Below are 19667 nucleotides of genomic sequence, written 5' to 3'. Positions count from 1 at the left end.
GCTATCAGCTGAAGCTCTACCATCTATAAATTGCATCCGAACAGTGTAATTGTGCACAGAACACCATGCATGAAGGACATATTCCCTTCAAGTAGAGTTTTGCCCCAGACAGTAACCTAACTGTAAATCTTTAGTACAAATGGAAATTTTTGACTGATTGGATCAGTTGTTCTAGACTAAACTGGAAATTTCTGTAAAATAACTTCAGGATAATGTTTCTTGATTGGTCAGCAGCAGCAATCATACTCTGCCTCATCTCTCCTAGTGCTTGCATGTAAAAGCCAATAAAGTGTGAAAAAACGAAACAGAGAAAGTTTCCTTTACACTTGAAAGCATCAGAACCATCATATTTTAGAATACTACTACTACTACTTCAATAAAACTATCAAACATAACACAAGTAGAAAGGTATATTATTGGCAGCTTTTAGCATTTCTTAAAGGTTTGTCAGTAAAGTGTTCAAAATTCACTCAAGTCTGAAAAATGACTCATTTTTACCCCCAGATTTGCAATTTCTACTTTGGAATGTCAGTCGCAAAGTCATATATTGAAGCCCAAATCCTGCATGTTGCCCCACCTCATGTGGGTATATGTAATGTCACCAAGACAATTTTGATTCCATGTAAGTACCTGTGTGGAGAAAGGAAGTAAACTAATTTGTTCACGGAACTTGCTTGCAGGCTCAGGTCTTCTTCATTAGTACTGACCAAGCCAAGTGATGACACTTAAAAAAAAAAAAAAAAGTGGAGGAAATGCTAAAATGAAATGAATCAGCTATAAAACCACTCATTAAAATGAGAAGACCCTTTGCCACTCTTGTTAAGCCATCAGAGTTTTCTTCATGAGACTAAATTTTTTTCTGTGTCATATTCAGCACAGACATTTTCACATTTCAGAGCTATAAGGAATTTGACACGTAAACCTGCTACAATTAACGGCATTTTAATCTTTATGCACATTAAGCACAAACCTACATTGTACAGGTTTGATAACAGTAACTGACATCAATTGAATTCAAAGTATATATTTCCTTCCAAACTAGATGCATATGTAGGTGGGTGTGTTGTAGAAATATAGCATACTACATGGCTGAGCCGAGATAAGCTGGTGATTCTCAAACATTAGCGTCATTTGCACAAAGTTAGGGTAGAAATCTGCTCATCTAAATACCTGTTCATCCTGCTTATAACACTTATTCTAAAGAGCTCAGCGAATAGTAGATAAAATAAGTATCTAATGAGGTATGACAGAAACTCTGATGGAGCTAAACAGCAGAGATCTAAATTCTAATAAATAAACGAAGTAAAGCATTTACTGCCAGCAACTATGTCAAGTTAACGATAGGAAACTGTAGCTCTGCAGCTGGAGAAGGGCAATATTCTGCAAGCCAGAGAAGCGAAGGAACTCATCCAGCTTTGATTATTTATGGTGTGATGATGAAGAAACAACTTTCCACATGAGGAACAGCTTTAAAGTTGAACAGTGAAGCTAAAACAGAGATTTAATGAAAAATCAGAAGGGAACAAAACTACAGCTACAAAAACAATAACATTCATTTCAACAATTTAAAAATATAATTTATGTGCAAAACCAGATGGTAACTTGTCCAGCCTTAAAGTAAACAGCAAACTGTATTCATGACAACCATTTGCTGAACAGCAAACATGCACTATTTAATGTTGCTGTAAATAAGGCTTACTTCATACCTCAAAATGTTATCAAAATGAACACAAATTCAAAGCAAACACACATTAAACAAAGGATACATCTGTATTTAATGCCAGGCTATTTTAAAAAATTCCAGCCTTGAATAATCTACTGTAATCATAATAGACTGAAATGTAAGAATGTTTTCAGGCTTGATAAAAAAGGCTTCTAATTTTAAACATTTACAAGAACACTGAGAAGTAGCTTAGAACCACGCTTTAAAACATGCTTTCAGGCTTTAAATCGCTGAAGGCCCTTTACCTGTTTGGCCTGCACTAGAGAAAGGATGAAAAGCTCAAAAGTATGGTGGAAAAAAAATCACTGCACATGAAAATTTCCAGTTAAATAAGCAACACCCCCTCATCCCAACCCTCACTCCCCTCATTGCAAACCTCTTTTCTTACATGAAATGAAAGTGAGCAACTATTCTTGTCTGATAAGCAACACCAAACAACTCATCTACATCGCTGGCTCTGATCCACCCATATTCTTAGCAAATACTGTTTGGTAAGATTTTTGAAGGACTATTCTGTCATCACTGGTGCTATTCCTGAACATGAGGAACTACACTGAGGGACTGATGATTCTGCAGGAAAAGTGATTTAAAGTCTGTTCTAAATAAAAATAAAAAAGGTTTGATCATGTTCATTAAGTTTTTGCCTAACCTTAAAATGAGAGCTTTAGGCCAGGAATGAACTTTCCTTTGATATATTTTAACTATGTGAAGGAGGGACTGTTCTCACATTTCTTTTTCAGGGAAAACACCAAGTTGTTTGATTTTGAAAGTCAAAGAACTAAGCTGGGGGGGGGGGGAAGGCTTCTAAATGTAAATACACTTTACTAAGTTAAATACAGTCTTAGTTTGATATGAAACACTGACTGTAAAATTAGCTATTCCTTTCCAAATGTTCCATACATTCTAYTCCATTTATCTGATAAGAAAAAGGGAATATATTACAGGTATTAAAGATGGATGTGCCATAGAAAAGAACAAGAATAAACAGTATGTTTGAAGTAGTTCAGCACGTGAAAATAATACTCTAAAGCAATGAAACAACCACAATTGTTTTTTTATAGCAACAGATACTAAGAAGGAAGCTGTGAAAATCCACAGGGATCTTCCACCTTATCAAACACCTGCACAGTTCAATGAGAAATTTCCTTTTGTCTTTTATTTTACTTGGCTCCAGTCTCATGGTTCTACACCAGGCAAAGCACCATAAGACAAGAGATGTCATTCAAAACTGCTAGCTCAAAGTTGCCTTTACTATTTAAAAAAACACACACACACAAAATATTGCAACAGTTTCTGGAATCCCATTCTGAATACCCAACATTTTTAGATCTCTTCTTTTCATGTTTTCATCACAATTTTTGCAAAGTAGCGCATGGCCACCCTGGACATTTTGAGAATGACACTTTCATCTTTGCAATCCCTCAGTTACAGTTTGACCATAAAAAGAAATGAACAAAGCTGTGGTGTAGAAACGGCATTGGTGTATTTTTCAGTTTGTCATCGAACATGCTCTCACTTCTCTCAAACAATATAGTGACTTCCTATACTGTATTCATTATTGCTCCCAAAATAATTTAGATGTATGTTAGGCTTTAAGTAAGAGCAATTTAAACACAAATTTTACACTAGTTTCAATAGCTTCAATGAACTTTTCATCAAAACTGAGTACCAGAACTTTATCTTGTTGCAACAATCTGAAAAGCATGTATAAATGGCTAACTAGACTATCAACACAAAAAACTGTGATATAGCAGTGTAAGCTTCCATTTTGCAATAAGAATTATTATTTTCATTTAAAAAATGAAAACTCAGACTTTGAAGAATTCTGTACAACTTCATAGGAATTCTTTAGTATTCATCAGTAGTCCTTTTCTATTGTTTTGCAGTGTCTCAGTGTAAAATTGTGCTTCAGTTTTAAACTAAAAACCCCCCAAGGTATGCATACAACTTTTGTCCTTGCAGTCAGGTCTGACYTTCCTCCTTGGAGACGTGCTGAAATGGTAATTTACCGGGTCTGTTCTGCGCTGGAGGATACAGCATGCACTATTCCTGCATTACAGGCTATYATGGGTTTGCATCCTAGTAAAATAACTGGTATTACTCGCTGCTGTGTTTAAGATGATATCTATTGGAAAGTTAAGGTGCTGCATGCAGTTCCTGTAGTATAGTAAATTTGGCAACACAAGGAAAAAAATTTATACCCTATACAAAATATTTAGAGTTGGAGGGACAATTTCCCTTTAAAGCCACAGACTGGGCCAACTGCACAGGTACATGAGATATATAGCAAGAATGCTAACGGCAGAGTGCTAAAGGTGTTGGCAGCAGTAGTGCTGCTGTCACAGGAGGTGCAAGGAATATTCTTAAAGTTTACTGTGAATCATGGAATCTGTTGCAGAATGTCAAACTTCCTAGAAGTAACAAACTCAGATTACTATTTTTAAAACAAACATTTTTTTCATAAAACAGTCAAGCTTTGAGTTCCATCTTCACAGTGACAACTAACTCTTGTCTTGATCCCAAAGTAGGCTACAGGCAAAAAAGRAAAAATACATGTGATTTTTTTCAGTTTAAAAAAAAATCTAAAGATCTCTGCTGTTACCAGAGCAGAACATAACACCTGAAAGGCTTGCCAGCAACAAAACTGCAAGCAACAAACAAGGCTGAAGACACTGAAATCAAGAAAAGATTTAAAAGCTCTTAAATTACAAATCTCTGAATATAGGCTTGTACGCACATTCAAATGACCTAGAGAACTGTATGCAAATACATATTTACCACAAAATCTGGAAGCAGAGTTGGGACTCAAATTACACTTTCAGTCTGGTTTGTCATTCCACTTAAGATCAGGATTACTTCATGTAAACTGATTCATTTCTGTGTGTATAGTATAATGTATCTTGAGTATCTCTTTCCTTAATTTTAACCATTCACATTGCATATTTGCTGCTAACTTCCTAACRCATGAACATTAAGCACAGTGTTTCATAACAGGCTTACATGCACCCATCCTGAAAGATAATGGGTGAATGCGTTTTCTATTTAACAAAATAAAAGTGAGCAAAGACTGCAAATTATAACTTAAAAAAAAAAMCCAATCAACCAAACAAAACAATCAAACAAACCTCTCAAGTGAATTTTCTTGAGTCAGTTTCGCAACACAGCAAAAGCACACAATAATTTGGGAATTTAGTTCATGTTTTTCATAGCATTGCAAAATTGAGTTTTAATATTCACCATTATTAGAAAGGTCAATAATTCCKTGTTTTGAGAACAAATTAAAAATTGTCCATAAAATGGAAGGGTCTTCACAGTTATGATGACTCTGCCAATGATTACAAAGATCTTCTTTTCTTCCAAATAACTGTTTGCACAAAATGCAGTTATACCCAGCCTTAGACCAAATTTCAATTTTTTTTCTCTGTCCACCACAACCTACATTTTGCATCTCCTTGGCTGCTTCGCTGTTTCCTGAAGGAGTCATTTCATTCTTAGATAACACATCAACATTATTTTGATGGTGAAAGTATATTTGCCTTTTCAGTTTTGGAAAAGTATAAAACTCCTCCTCATGAGCACTGGATTTTGCTAAACGTCTTCTCTCATTGCGCTGTTTCCAGAAGTGAGTTGCGTGTTTGACCAATTCCCCCTTAGTTCCTCTATTTCCTTGCAAAATCCCTTCCTTTACTCTTCCCTGGATCTCTTCTCCATGAGAGCACAATAAATGAAACTTCATTTCAGCAAAAGACTGTGCAATAAACTGGCATCGACCACATTTGATCTGTAATTTGACTTCTCCTGGATTATGGAAAAGATCTTCAAAATTGCATTTATTTCCTCTGTCAAAAAAAAAAAAAAGGAAATGCAAACTACTTCAGTATTAGCCATGCACAGAACAGAGATGACAATTTCCATCCACCTAAGTTTTCAGAAGAGATGGCATTTAAACTTACTTTTAATTAAAAACAGGCATTGTTCATACAATACCTAATTTATTAGGAGCAGAAAAAAAGAGAAATTAAATAATATTAAGTCTGGTTAGGAAACAAATGAAACCAAATGTTATTCAGCACTATTAAGTTAAAAAATTCCCTCCAAAATTAGTCTTTGTAAAAATCATCTTTTAACAACACTAACATTTAAATAAAAGTTTAATAACATTTTAAGTTCCTGAGTTAGTGAGGTCAATTCAAATATCTCTGCCTCTGTGCTAGAAAAGCAAAAGTGAATCTTACCAGAAGCTATTAAGAGAAATTGATTGATCTGTTTGCATTGACTGATCTAAAGGCTGTTTAAATTAAAATAGGTCCTACCTCCCACTCCAAGACAGCAACAATGAAACCTCAAAGTTTCTTTTTTTCTAAAAGTTACTAACACAGTAAAAAAAAAAAAAAATTGTATGTACAATTTGCAACTGCACAGCCTGTGTTCATTGGTTCAGGACAACTCTGCAGTATAAAGGAAACATATACATAAAGCTAGCATATTGCTGGTTTAAGTTAAGGCAATCGAAAGAACTCCACAGAACACCTTCTCATAATATCTAGAAAAAGGATCACATATTAATATTTACTAATACAGATTAGACAGACAAAATGGATAAGGCTGAAATAAAAGTATCAGCTTTTTTTAGGTTCAAAATCTTAAATATTTCTGACTGGTGTCCTAGCAAACGGAACTATGCAAGCGAACTGTATAAAACTGAGATACTGAGTTGTACTGAGCTTAATAAAGCATATTTCAATGAAAACAGATGCACAGTGAAGCCAAAAAAAGCTTTTCTACTATCACAGCATTTCTACTGTGTCAAGAAAATTCACCTCAAAATCCTGCTGAAGAGATGAAAGAATGTCCTATCCATCTTTGTGGCATATATTAGCTTTTTTACTTGGCTAAATGATCGCAAAAAGAAGCAGTAATCAATGCACATGACAGATTAGCTCACAGCACTCCAGAGAGGAAATGGGATAATGATATTTAATAGGGTAAACAAACTACAAGCTAATACTGAAATATGAATTGCTTTCACTTATGACATTTGGTTCACTTACCTGCTGGAGAAAAACACTGTAAAAATACAGTTCAGGTTAACAGAAAAAATATTAGCCATTAGAAATCAACTAATAAAAATAGAGCTACTGGCAGTTTGGGTATTACTGGGATATATGCAAAATTACTTCGGCTATTCAGGTGTTAGTGATAATTTACAACCAATATACCAGCTAAAATATACCGGATGGTCTAGTGGATTGACTACCTGTCTTAACAGAATGTGGAAATCATTAGGAATTCCACTTGGGAGAAAACAGCTGAGAAAAAAATCAACAGCTTTCATAATGGTGACATTTATGAATTTCTACTGACAACCTGTTTCTGATTTTCCTTATTTCTACTGAAAACCTGGTTTTATGAACACCTAATTAGTGGAAACACTCACCTCTCTGTTGCTTCTTCTGCCTCTTTCATATTCGTATCTCTGTTCCTTAAAGCATCTTGCAGCTGTTGCTCACTAGTAGAGGGCTCTGTGCTGATAACAACCCTGTGAACCTCCTTTAGATGGCCAAAGTATACTTTTGCATGGCCAAAAACTTTAGCACAGAACTCGCAACACACAAGCTTTTTGGGTCTGCCTTCATTGTGATGAAGTTTCATATGTGTACTCAGGCTTCCAGAATGAATATATGCTTTCCGGCAAATCCGACAACTGTAAGGCCTTTTGTTGGTATGTGTATTCATATGGTCCTGAAGATGGTGTTTAAACTGGAAGCTATGGTTACAGACGTGACATCTATGCCATAGCTTAGGTACAGTTGAATATACATTTCTACTTAAATCACTTGATTTAGAAGAGATGGTATCATTATGCTTGTAACTTAAATATTTATTGGGAAGTGAGCTATTTAAAAAAAGATCTTGCTCTAAATGGTCAGGAGATTTTGTCTCCACTATCGCTGCAGTAGTCAGCGGTGCAAAAGCCTGTACAACTACCACGGGCTTTGGTCTAATACTACGGTATTTTTTCACTGCTTCTGTTTTTTTGTCTTGAGGTTGCTGAAGATCAACTTTTGCCCTCTCTCTTCCTTCTCTAAACTTATTAACAATGCATTTCCTTCGCTTGGACTGAAAAGCCAACAGATCATCTGGGGTTCTTCTTTTTCTGCCTCTTCTTTTAGAGGATAGACCATTCAACTTTTTAAGACTGTCACCATCCACTTTATTGGATGGACAGAAGGAATTTTCTCGAATGGTTTGTTTGGGGACTTGTGCAAATGATACAGCTAATCGTTTATCAGATGCTTTAGTAGGAAGATGAAAGGTTTTCACCAAAGCTGGTATCTTTTCACATTCAGATCTTAGTGAAGGACCAGATACATCCATAACATTAGCATTTTGCTTAGATTTAGAAAACATTGTATTTTTCACTCTTGAGTAAGGCAGAATAGGAAGTTTTCCTTTTGGTGCAGATGGAGTCAGCTGTATTGCACTGCCAAAAACTGCTGGTGACAGTACAGTGGCAGAATTTGCAGAATTCATGGGTTTTTCTTTTAGTTTCTCGCACATTATGAGCGAATCTTTTGTGGTTTCAAATGCTGTCTTCACAGAGTGTAGGCTTAGTTTCACGGGATTATTTGTACTTGCTGGCTTGGTTAAAGAATCTTTAGCTACAGACAGTCCAGAAACATTACCTTCAGTAATGTCTGTTTTGTTTAGTAAAGGAGATCCCGATTCCATACAGCTGCTTTGATTTAGTAATGGGGCAACTGTAATTTCAGCTGAACCACGGTCCATTAACATCACTTGCTCAGATGAATCTGAACTACTACGAGTTTCAGGATAGTCTTCAGTTAACGTAGTCATGGGGGAAGTCTGTGACGAGATCTGGGCTTTGGTAGGAATCTTGTCATGTGCAGCCAGAACAGAGATTTGAGTTGTTTTTTTCTCACCCAGCAATTTATTTCTTACAGATTGGTACCTAGGGATAGGCAGCTTGAGATTTTCAGAAGGGGTCCTGTTTGACTGCTGGATTTGCTGTGTTAGTGCAGGGGTAATGTACGGCAAGGCCAAAACAGAAAAAGTTCCATCATGACCAGCAACCCGCATCACAGCATAGTTTTGTGTTGGTACTACCAGTGGTTTAGAACCTGCAGCCAAAATAGGTGTATTTTGTTCAGGCAAAGATGACTGAAGACAAGAAACCACTCCAGATGTTAAAATTTTCGGTACCATTTTTGGAGCGATGGTCCTAAACTGACTTTTCTTCTGAAAACTTTGTATGATATCAGAAGGGGATTTGTGTTCATCTGTAATAAAATAAAATCCACAGACATGTAAGACAATGTATAATATTTCTTTTTGAAAAATCACTGTGTCAAAAATGAAACTGCTAACAAAGGATACTATTACACACAAACTTATCACAAATATTTAGGTATTTAAACAACCACTAAATTAAGCTTGGAATTGCAAGCTTCTCATGGACAGAACAAAAACAAACCATGAAGCAACATGCTTAAATATACATATGCAAAAAAAAGTCTCTTAAGCTAACCTTAAATGGTGTTTCCATTCTAGGTTATACACTTTGCAACATTTCAGAACATATACACCTTTAACCTCTTCTGCCCAGGAAAATCTGTACCAGCATGCTGTCAATATTCAGTTGGAAGAACTATAATGGACAAGATTTAAACTTTTTATGATGCAGAAGTCTTCTAAGCACCTGCTCTGACCATATCTTTCTACCAGAGTCATTGTATTTTGCAGAGAATTTCTATAACATTTACGATCTGYGCTTTTTATTAGATAGACTAAAGCTTACCTGAGGAAGTCTTTAAAAAATTACTGCTACAAAGTATGCAAACTTGTAATAAAATCAGAGAGGACTTGAGAGAAGAAGAACTGTTATTAAAAAATCAATCATACACATTGCTGTATTTGAGTGCCATGCGTTTTGACTGCACAATAGAACTATTGTTGTAAAAACTTAAGTTATTCAACTATTTTCTTGAAAGTTTATCTAAGTTACACCACAGTTTTTTGCTGTTTCTACTTGTGTTGGTAAATATCACAAACATTTTTAATAAAGAAGAAAAATGTGAGGATAATTAAGGAAAGAGAAAACTGTAAAACAAGTAAAATATAATCTGCACCGCGTGGCAGAGATATACACTGCCCTTTCACATACTACATTAAAAAAAAAACATTTGATATATAGCTGAATAGTACCACTAACATTTCATACAACAGCCTAATTATCTGTTGTTAAATAAACTGTAGCCTTCTTCAAGTTCTCAAAAACTGGGACTTTTTTTTCCAGAAAATCTGCCTCAATCACTGAAAATTCATAACCACAAAGATTCCAGCCATGCAGGCAATTTGAGGAGGCAACAACATATTTATGAAAAATTCATTTTAAAGAGAGGAATTATATTTGAATGGAATATTTAAAAATAAATGCTAGAACCCCAAAATATTGTAAAGAGGTAATTCAGTAGAAATTTCTGTTCCTTATCGTTTAAAGCCTTGTATTACAAATGCATTTATACATTTTTACAGCCCTATAGAGATAACTGTGAATTACTATCAACACTGCAAACTCAAATAGCTTTATCCTGATACYGGATGTTCTTCACAGACATTGTGCGCTTTGCAAAATGCACTGTAAGTTACAGAGCTATTGCATTTTGTGATGAGAAGTCCCAGACAGATATATGTGTGTACACATCACATGCACACGTGCAGCAAATCCACTGCTTTTGGGACATGCTAGATCTACTGAGAAGCACATATAAACTGTACATGTCATACATAATAGGTCTGATGCTTCTCAGAACTGACCTACTGCATGTTCCTGGAGTAACTATGCACAGCATAAACCTTAGATCCTTTTGTTGCTACCTGGAGCATCAGCCTCTATTATGCATCTTCTTGATCCCCCACCAATTAAATGAAACTACTGGGTACCAACTATACTTTTGGTCTGCTCAGTCCTGTAGAGATGCTCAGAACTTCCAGTTATCCTATGCAGATTAGACTATTGTACCTTTGGAAATCCTGCACAAACATAAACAGAGATTCCTTTAAATAGGGATAAAACCAAGCCTAGAAAGTTTGCACAAGCTGGAAAAAGCATAAGTATGGCAACTTTAAAATTCTGTTAATTCTTCTCACTACAGCCACTTTCGTTCTACGAAAGCTAGGAGTACCCAGTATTCTTCACTAATAACTACTATTTTGCCAATCTTCAATCACTATATATAAAAAAAAAAAAAGTTTTTTCAACTGCTAACATTGCTAATAGCACCCAGAATTTTTGTTTCCTGTGCAGTATCTTCTTGTTACTACTTTTAAGGCAACACTTCAAGAGTTTCTGAGAAAAAGTATAATATAATGATATAAATTAATATAGTCATTAAACAAACTAGACCCTGAACTTCAAAGCTAGCAACAGGTCAAACTGTACAGCTTAAACACAGTAGATTACATAAATATATTTTGTTTTTAGGGATACTTTCCAGATTATCCTTGCCATATACTGATGTTAAAGACTTTTTCCAAACCAGCATTTATTCAGCCTGTCACAACATTCAACATGAAGTAGCTTCCACTCTCTCTTCATGTTTGGCTTGTACCTCTCCCTTTTTATCTCAAAACCTCATTCAAGGATTTGCACAAACTCATTAGGAAAGCCAGTACTTCAGAAGATTGCTACCTCTGTTTCTTAATACTCCAAGTTATAAGGCACCCGCTCTCAACCAAAGACAGCAAAGGATGCACCCACAGCAAAATTTCCATTGCTGCCTCAACTCACATCTCTTCTACAGAAGTCTAGAAATGGCAGTTGAAGCACCACCAAGGAATGGTTAATTCAAGGTTAAGAGGAAACATTTGTACAAATAATGCATTACACTAGCTTTAAAAATGCACATATGTTTCTCAAATTCATGAACTTGCCATTGCAAATTTAGACACTAAAATCACTTTCATCTAAAGAAAATCTCTCCATATAATTCCCAMGTACTCCATAAGAAATTAGCATTTTAGAAGCTAAGACCCTCATGAGTATCACAAAATGCTCTTTGAAACAAGGTCCTTTTAAATCAACATTCTTCTTATGTAGTTATTATAATGCTAAGCATTGATATAGCTGTTTGAGAAGGGATTTTTATACAAACACTCTATTTTTCAACCTGTGTAATTTTATCATAAATATTTCTTCCGGGCAAGCCATGTTTGGTCTCAACCTTGAGTGTATATATATATATATATATATATATATATATGTATATATATTTTTTTTTTTGCAAAGTTTACATTAGAGAGTTTAGTGAAGAAATATTCATTGCAGTGCCTCTGGTATGCAAAGGATACTCAGCTCTGTATTTCCCTCTCATCCAACAGGGCTGCTGTAGGTAAGCAGCTTAGCCAGTGTCTAAATATAGAGGTGGGCTAGATGCAGACTAGCTATCTGAGGATCTTTCAGATCCACTAAGATTTTGCTTGCTGATTGGGAAGGCTAACTGGAAGAAGTGACAGAAGATTATTTAGCTTTCTGGATCAGGAAGAACACCCAATAGATTCACAGTTTGGAGGTCCTACTGACCCCCACCCAGAACATCCAACTATCATCTGTGACCAAGAACATTTCTTCCATTTACATTTGGCTATGAATTTCTTTTGGACATAGAGATCGCTACAGTAATTCATGTCTTTCCCACCTTGACACTGGAGGACTTGAATGGGCTCTGGCTGGCACTACACCAGAAGGCCAAATGGAAATTTAGTATGCATCTTTCAGGGACATTCCACTTGTGTTTTGTGCCACCTTTCAAATTATTCCTGTCCCTGATTCAAAGGATTCGTTTTGACTTTCCAGTTGTGACCTGAAGAACAGCTTTCATTCCTGTGCAAACACATGAAGTCTTTATATCTAAGAAGGGGGATTTTCAGTCCAGGCACTGCAATGACATTCTTGAGGATGGCCCTTGGTTTTAGGTCACATTCTTTCTTTCTACAAGCCATAGTCCACAGGTCCTTTACTGGAAAGCAACAATTTTTATAGCTTCTCCAAAACTCTCATTAAGAATAAAGGAAATGAGTGAACTCATTAGAGTTAATCTCTGAATGGTGTGAAGCTCACTTTTAACTGATGTTTTTAATATTTCAAATATGCACACAATTGGAGCAACAGGTGGACACCTCTAATTAAGCACAAGGTTAAATCAAATACTAGTTAACCCATTTACTTCAAAAGTGTCTGTTAAAAGATTAACCATTACGACACTACTACATGGAAGTATCAGCTCAGTCTGATATTTCAGTATGTTGCAAGTTTTCCCCATTTCTAAATTACCTTAAAATTGTATAGGACTGGCCAATGATACACCAATAAAAATCAAAGTTCCTGAGAAGCCATGATATAGACATGTTGGAAAGAGTTCTCTAGAGGAATGAGTGCCTTGCACAGGACTGCGGTTCATCTGTGGTCCCCTTTCCTTCATGAGAGCCACTCTAGTCCAGTCTAGCCTATTCTGCTTCTTTTTGTATCTCTCTCAATTTGTTCTGCCTTTATGTAAAGCATGTATCATTGGTGAACTCAGATACTGTAGAAAGTGTGTGAAAAGAAACCATTTTCCCCAATAATACGACCTATTTCAAACATAAAGGAAACATCAAGATGCCAAAACCCAGTGTGCACTGGTATTAAATTTTTAATAAATTTTGTAAGCCCACCTCACTTGTCCAGGTGTATATTTAATGTGTACAACCAGACAAGCGACAGAAAATAACACAAAAGAATGATCATCTTGTTTTGAAGGGAAAGGCAGAATACAGACAAAAATGAAATATTTTATAAAATACATGTTTATGCTGTTGAGTCATTTGCTGACTTGAAAGGAAAAAAATCTATTCTCTTGGAAAGAAAAAACGTGTAGCAATTCTCTAACAGACAATACTAAATCAATTTCAGTCAATGCTAGTTAATCATTACATTCTGCCAAATCTCCATACACACTAAATACCTGTGGATACTGTCTTTCCAGCATAAGTTTCTTGTTTTTGCTGACCCAGCATACTTTGTTGGACACAATGTTTCTCTGCAGGATTAGCATGCAAAAAACCACCACCTGCAAAAGTGCTTCAATCAGTTATAAATAGAACCCAGGACAAAACAAAACAAAAAGCAAAACGAAAAACGAAAAACAAAGAAAAAGACAATATAAAACATTATCTTCTAGCTAATGCATTAAGAAAGCTAATGCTTCTTGCTCTTTGCCATTTTTCTCTGCTCAAAAACCATTTTAAAATCTAATATATTACATGCCAAATACAGGGCGATAGTTTAAAAAAGGAATAAAGCTGGTTAATGCCATAAACAGATGGGATGCTTTAGCTTCACTGTCATGGCAGACAGTCACAGTACCAAAACAAAAAGCTCACAGAAGAATGACGTTTCAGTAGCTTTAATAAGACTTTTAAATACAGGAGCTAAATTCTATGCTGATTTGCACTTTCCATAATCCCACCTAAATCAACAGAACTGAAGACATTAAACAAAACAGAATTTGGCCTTCTATGTTCAGAACTAGTTTTGCTGCACACCTATAAAAAGTGAGATTGGTAATAAAGCCTATAGATTAGGACTCTCCAAAATGACACATTATAAGAATCTATTTTCAGTTGTTTATAGCCTTGTCAAGTATTAACCATCTGGGTGGAACATTCCATATTAGGTATCTGCCTCAGATAATTTTCTAAAAGAAATTTTAACAGCCCATGTCAGCTGTTCTGAGGTATGCCTTCATTCAAAACAAGAATAATCTAGTAATACATCTGTGCATTAGAGGAAGACCTTGATATTTGACACAGCAGTGTCTTGTTTCTCTAAAAAGCTGCCCAAATTTGGCAAAGTTTTAAGCTCTTGGCATGTGTTCAATGCGTTCATGTATACTTTAAGTAGCTAATTTTTCCAATGATTACTTTCTATTGAACATGCTCCTGCCTCAGAATGAGCTGGATTTTTCCTAAAACTATACCATTAAGTCCAAATACCCAAGTTGAAACAGGGAAATGGCCCCTCCTTAGCTCTTAAATGCTAGGTTCAGATAGTGTGAAAGAGAAACTAGGGTATATACAGGGTGAGCAGGAAAAAGAGAAGAAAACCAGAAATGAGATTTGGAAAGTGTCTAGGAAAAATACTCAGGGTGGATTATGGGTATTAAAGGAAGACTATTAAGATAGATAAGGAACATTACTACTGCATGCGTTTGAAAGCAGAAGTATTTAAGCCACAGGGGGAACCTTACACCTTGGCATTTCTTACCTTTTTAGTGCTTGATTTTTTATGAGTAATAAAATCATTTCTACATAGGTGTCCTTTTGTGCAATTTAAAATAGATTAGAAAAATAAACAACGTAACAAAGTGTTCCAATACAAGATTAGAAAACCACAGCACATCATTCACACAAACACTAAGATACAGAATGTACAAATATGCTTAGAAAACAACGTGTTCTGTATATCATGGGAGGAACAAGATTAAATTGTTAAAATTCTAAAAAGGAAGCTAGACCTCTTTAAAGTACATAATTAATTCTGATTTAAGAATCAATGTAATTTGCTCATTGTGCACTCAGCATTTTACCATTTAGAAAGGCCTTCTGTGCTTTAAAGTCTGTGCAAATTTATTATCTTAAGGGATTACGATTATAGTGAATTGCAAGAAATTCTGCAAGCAGTGGGATACTTACTAGATTCCTTAAATAGTCTCCAATAGTCTCTTCTTAGCAAAAGAGACAGAAAAAGTTAGAAAATAAAAATGTTTTGAACATTAACTGGACTCCATTAAAGCAGATGCTCAACCTTAACATTTTTAATGACATTTTTCAGTGTGGGAATAAACTAAGTCTATTTTTGGCATGAACAGTGGTAGTCATTTTGGAGGCATAACTCATACAGTAATCCAAGATCATGGGTACATAGTTCATATTTAGGGAAGTTTTTCAGTTTTCTGTCTAATCCAGTCTCTTTCTTCCTGACATAGATCCTTTCTGCACTACCAGCCATATAATGACACATGCCAAAGTTTATACAGATCTGAATTTCAAAAAAATACTATCCAATACAACTTCCATGAAAAAAAGAATGGAGAAAAAAAATATCAAAAATCTATACTGTTAGATAACTCTACTTTCTTAAGTTTCAGAAATGCTTTCCTCTGTTGTTTGAAAGTATACATAAAAGTTGCTTCATTACTTAAAGTTTCATTCTGCAATTAAGGATACTTTCTGCAAATACAATCTCTCAACATCTCTGTTCTCAAAGAAAACTGCTCTGCCAAACAATACCCCTACAAGAGTACAACTGTGAATCAAAAGTTAACACATCAAGAAATCATTGTATCTAGATGCTATATTATCAGTATTAGAAACAACAATAATCTAAGACATCATTTTGGATTTCTCATCCAAGGAAAAAAGCCTTACTGTAGATTTTAAATACTTAAAGGCTTTGTAGCAGTCTTGAACTTTTACCTCTCTGTATTGTCCCATCACAAGTAACTTTTCAAATACGTATGAAATGCTATTTCTGTAGGGGATAACAAGCAGCCAATAGCTTTGAGGTAAACTTAGGATTTTATATCAAGCATGCTACTAGCCACATCTGAGTAAATCAATATTCTAAAGCAACATCTTACATAAAGTATGTGGGCAATGCAAGGCTTAACACAACCTTGTACAAAAAGGCCATCTCTGTGCTCCTGTATAAAGGCAGAAAAGTTCTGAAGTCTTTCCTAGCAGTCAGAATGTCTACATAAGAGATTTTTAAACACTCCTTTGCAATGAATTTGGAATACATTTATTAGCAGATCCACATGTTCTTTTAACACCTCTCATATAGCGTTTGTGAACTCTCAAAGCATTCCTCTCAAGTTATAAGCTACTCATTTCATATCAAGGTTACAATAATTAAAAGGTTTTAAGCTGATCAAAAGATTTTCAAATCAAGAAATGAAAACTGCTGTGAAAAGAGCTAGATAAAGCATCTGTAATTATTAGTATCATCTTCCATCTTTACAAAGAATACACACACCGATGCTCACATTTTTGTCACTACTCTGACAATAAGAGAACTTGGGAAAAATGTTTTATGCAGATAAAACTATGGGTAGGAGATGGTGCATAGCCTCTGCAACCAGAGAAGTCACTATCAAAGGAAAAAGCACTGGTTCTTCTCTGCTGTTTGAGAAGAGAATTTCTGTCTGAGAGATAAACTATTAGATACATGATCAAAGACAGTGTGTTTCAGCTTCTATGGTCCAATACTAGTTTCAGCAGTTAACCATGTCAGACTTAAAGTGCACCTTATTTGGCAACTGTGATGCTCCCACAGGCCAGTTGAGCAGAAAAGAAACAATTCTGGTAGCACTGCAGTTCCTGTGTTTTATCTTTGGGGTTTTTTGCCTAGTCATTCTACCCACCGCAGAACACCAGCCCTGGAGATTTGCAAAGCACAGCTTTAGTGACACAACCACTTGGGGGAACTAATTGTTCAGAAAATAGCTAAAGGGAGGTGATGCAAGCAATGGTCCCTGAATTCATGAACCTGCAGTGGCATTGTGCATATGAATCAGATACTTTGGAAGGTCAGTACCAACAGAAGATTTGAAAGAAAAGACTGAAACTAGTCTTAAAATTATTTTCTGGGAGAACTGCCAGCTGAAATGTCTTAAAATGACCTTCAAGAAAGATACAGACCTAAACAGCAATTCATTCCTTGTAAACTTGATGCAAATATAAAGTCCTTTTAAAAATGACTGTGAAGATCACATCAACCTGGACAAATTCTTTATACATCTAATATTGGTGGTAATTAATAGACTTATTTTTTCCTGAAGTGCAGGAAACAATAAAGGCCAGGTCTGCTATGAAAATGAAGGCAGAATTCTTCAGAAAATATGCAGCACAAAAAGGTCAAGTAGAACCATTTTATGAATAAGTCATGAAATACTTTCTGACTAGAATCTCACTCCCCTTTCAAATAAGCTGAGAATAGAACCAATCTTTGTTTTACTGGGAGTTCAACCCCACCCCTCGGGACAGAAAACCTCTACCCTTGACTASAGTAAGGGAGTTATGCCTCTTACTCCCCAAATTTATTTTCTGCAAATAGAGATGTAAAACAGAGAGCATCATAGGAAGAAGAGTGAAACTGTTAGCCATTTTATAAAGTTTCCCTTTTTATGTGAAAATCGGAGAACTTCTTTCTGAAGGGCCCACATATTGGAGAAAACAAACAATTCATAGACCCCTCTGACTTATGGCCTCTCAACAGAGCAAATTTATATAATTTGAGGCATTAAAAGCACCTGCATGGTGACTTTTGTACTACAAACCTAGGGAAGTGCTCCTCATTAAAGATGAGCAGAGGATGAGAAGACTAAGAGTCAGACTTTGCCTGGCCTATTGCAAGAGTTTTCTGTACAAACACAGGGTTTATCATCTGCAAAGAAAGGAGCAGACCACAGAACACATCGTTAAATTTAGATATTCTTGGAGAGTATTTTCTGAGCACTTCTGTAAATAGCTAATTTCTTTTGAAAGTCATCTGGGTGATTTAACTTTCAAATGTGGAATCTCTATCCAGGGCTTTTGTATTTCTTTAATGGTTCCCCTTTTCCTTTTTCACGATGAGAATTTCTTTGGAGAAAGACCACACAGCTCTGGCTGAGATGTGCAAAACATTGCCACCTGTAGTCAATTGCACAAAAGGATTAAAACAAAAATAAAGATTAGAGAATCTACTCAGTACTTCAAACAGACATGTTTATTTTTTCAAAGACAGACACAGCCCCTGTAAAGCATATAAAGACTAAAACATCTTCAGAAAGACTATGGTCCTAAGCCAACATGAGTTTTTAGAACATATAAAATTACCACTTTCTGCTGAACCTGAACATAGCTAGGCCACCCTGGCATTAGCATGCAGAAGAAAATAATTTAAACAGGAGCATCTGAATGCTTTTTTTTCCCCTGTGCATAATTCCAATTATTTGCAATGTTCATTGACATTGCAAAGCTGCCCAAACTAGCTATTGTATTGTTTAAAGGCAGCAATGGTTCTCAAAAGAAGGCAGTGGGGGTGCTATAAGGGAATCAGTTGCATACACTGATGATGAGTGATAATACATCAGCAAACACTTGTAATGGGTGCCAACATCAGATGGAATTAAACCAGAAATGTAGTCAACAGGACTGCAGGCCAAAGATGATATCCTTAGAGTTGCCCTGTGCAGACACATCACTACATTTTAAATTAAATTCACATTTATCTGGAGTACTTGTTCTGTTGAAAGCAGCAGCGCCTCCAGAAGGGGAGATGCACGGAAAATACAGCTGAGTCCGTCACTGGGAACTGGGCAAGTCCTGCTCAAGCACTGAAGGCCAAACCATTGGGTTTGTTTATTTTCTTAAACTGCCAGCTCAGTTTAGATATGCAGCTCAAGTCAGCTATCCTGCAGTAACTTCTAAATAACAGACAGCCTAAAACACAGGTCTAATAATTTTGTAGTGCTAAATATGGCCTCTTGAAAAATCCCAAATGTCCTGAAATCTTTTATAGCATCACTCATAACCTTTAAACAACTTAGTAAAGTTGTTTAAAGCAAAGCTACTATTTCAAAATACTTTATCTTTTCAAATTTTTCAATCAATTCAATGTTTTGTATAAACTTGAATACAGRTGAAATTTTGAAGCAAAGTAGTTGAGTCTTCCTGTTAAAAAGTAATTACTCAAACTATTTAGGATCTTTCTGTAACTGCAGTAGAAATCTTGTGCAATTTTTTTTTTTTTAATTTAAATACCTGCTTATTGATTTTGTGCTTATCTAGTTAATGTCAGGAATAATGTGTCTGTATTACTAAAAATATCAATAAATTTAAA

General features: G+C 35.5%; 1 protein-coding gene across 13 annotated transcripts in view; it reads right to left on the bottom strand.

Moving 5' to 3' along the window:
* Window positions 1-926: 926 nt before the first annotated feature.
* Window positions 927-19667, bottom strand: part of ZNF438 (zinc finger protein 438) — a 64542-nt gene continuing 45801 nt past the window's right edge. For 11 of the 13 annotated variants that reach the window (XM_026060042.1, XM_026060051.1, XM_026060055.1 and 8 more), the window contains 3 exons: window positions 13747-13851; window positions 7161-9024; window positions 927-5562 (listed from right to left, as the gene is read on the bottom strand). In XM_026060042.1, coding sequence (XP_025915827.1) covers window positions 4950-5562; window positions 7161-9024; window positions 13747-13851 — 2582 coding nt within the window. In that variant the 3' untranslated portion in view covers window positions 927-4949. The remainder of the gene's footprint in view (window positions 5563-7160; window positions 9025-13746; window positions 13852-19667) is intronic. The other 2 variants (XM_026060050.1, XM_026060056.1) reach the window with 1 other exon arrangement.

The sequence above is a fragment of the Apteryx rowi genome, unplaced genomic scaffold (assembly GCF_003343035.1).
Source record: "Apteryx rowi isolate R43461 unplaced genomic scaffold, aptRow1 scaffold_164, whole genome shotgun sequence".
Lineage (NCBI taxonomy): Eukaryota > Metazoa > Chordata > Aves > Apterygiformes > Apterygidae > Apteryx > Apteryx rowi.
The sequence above is the reverse complement of the archived record's forward strand: the minus strand, read 5'-3'. Positions and strand labels throughout refer to the sequence as shown.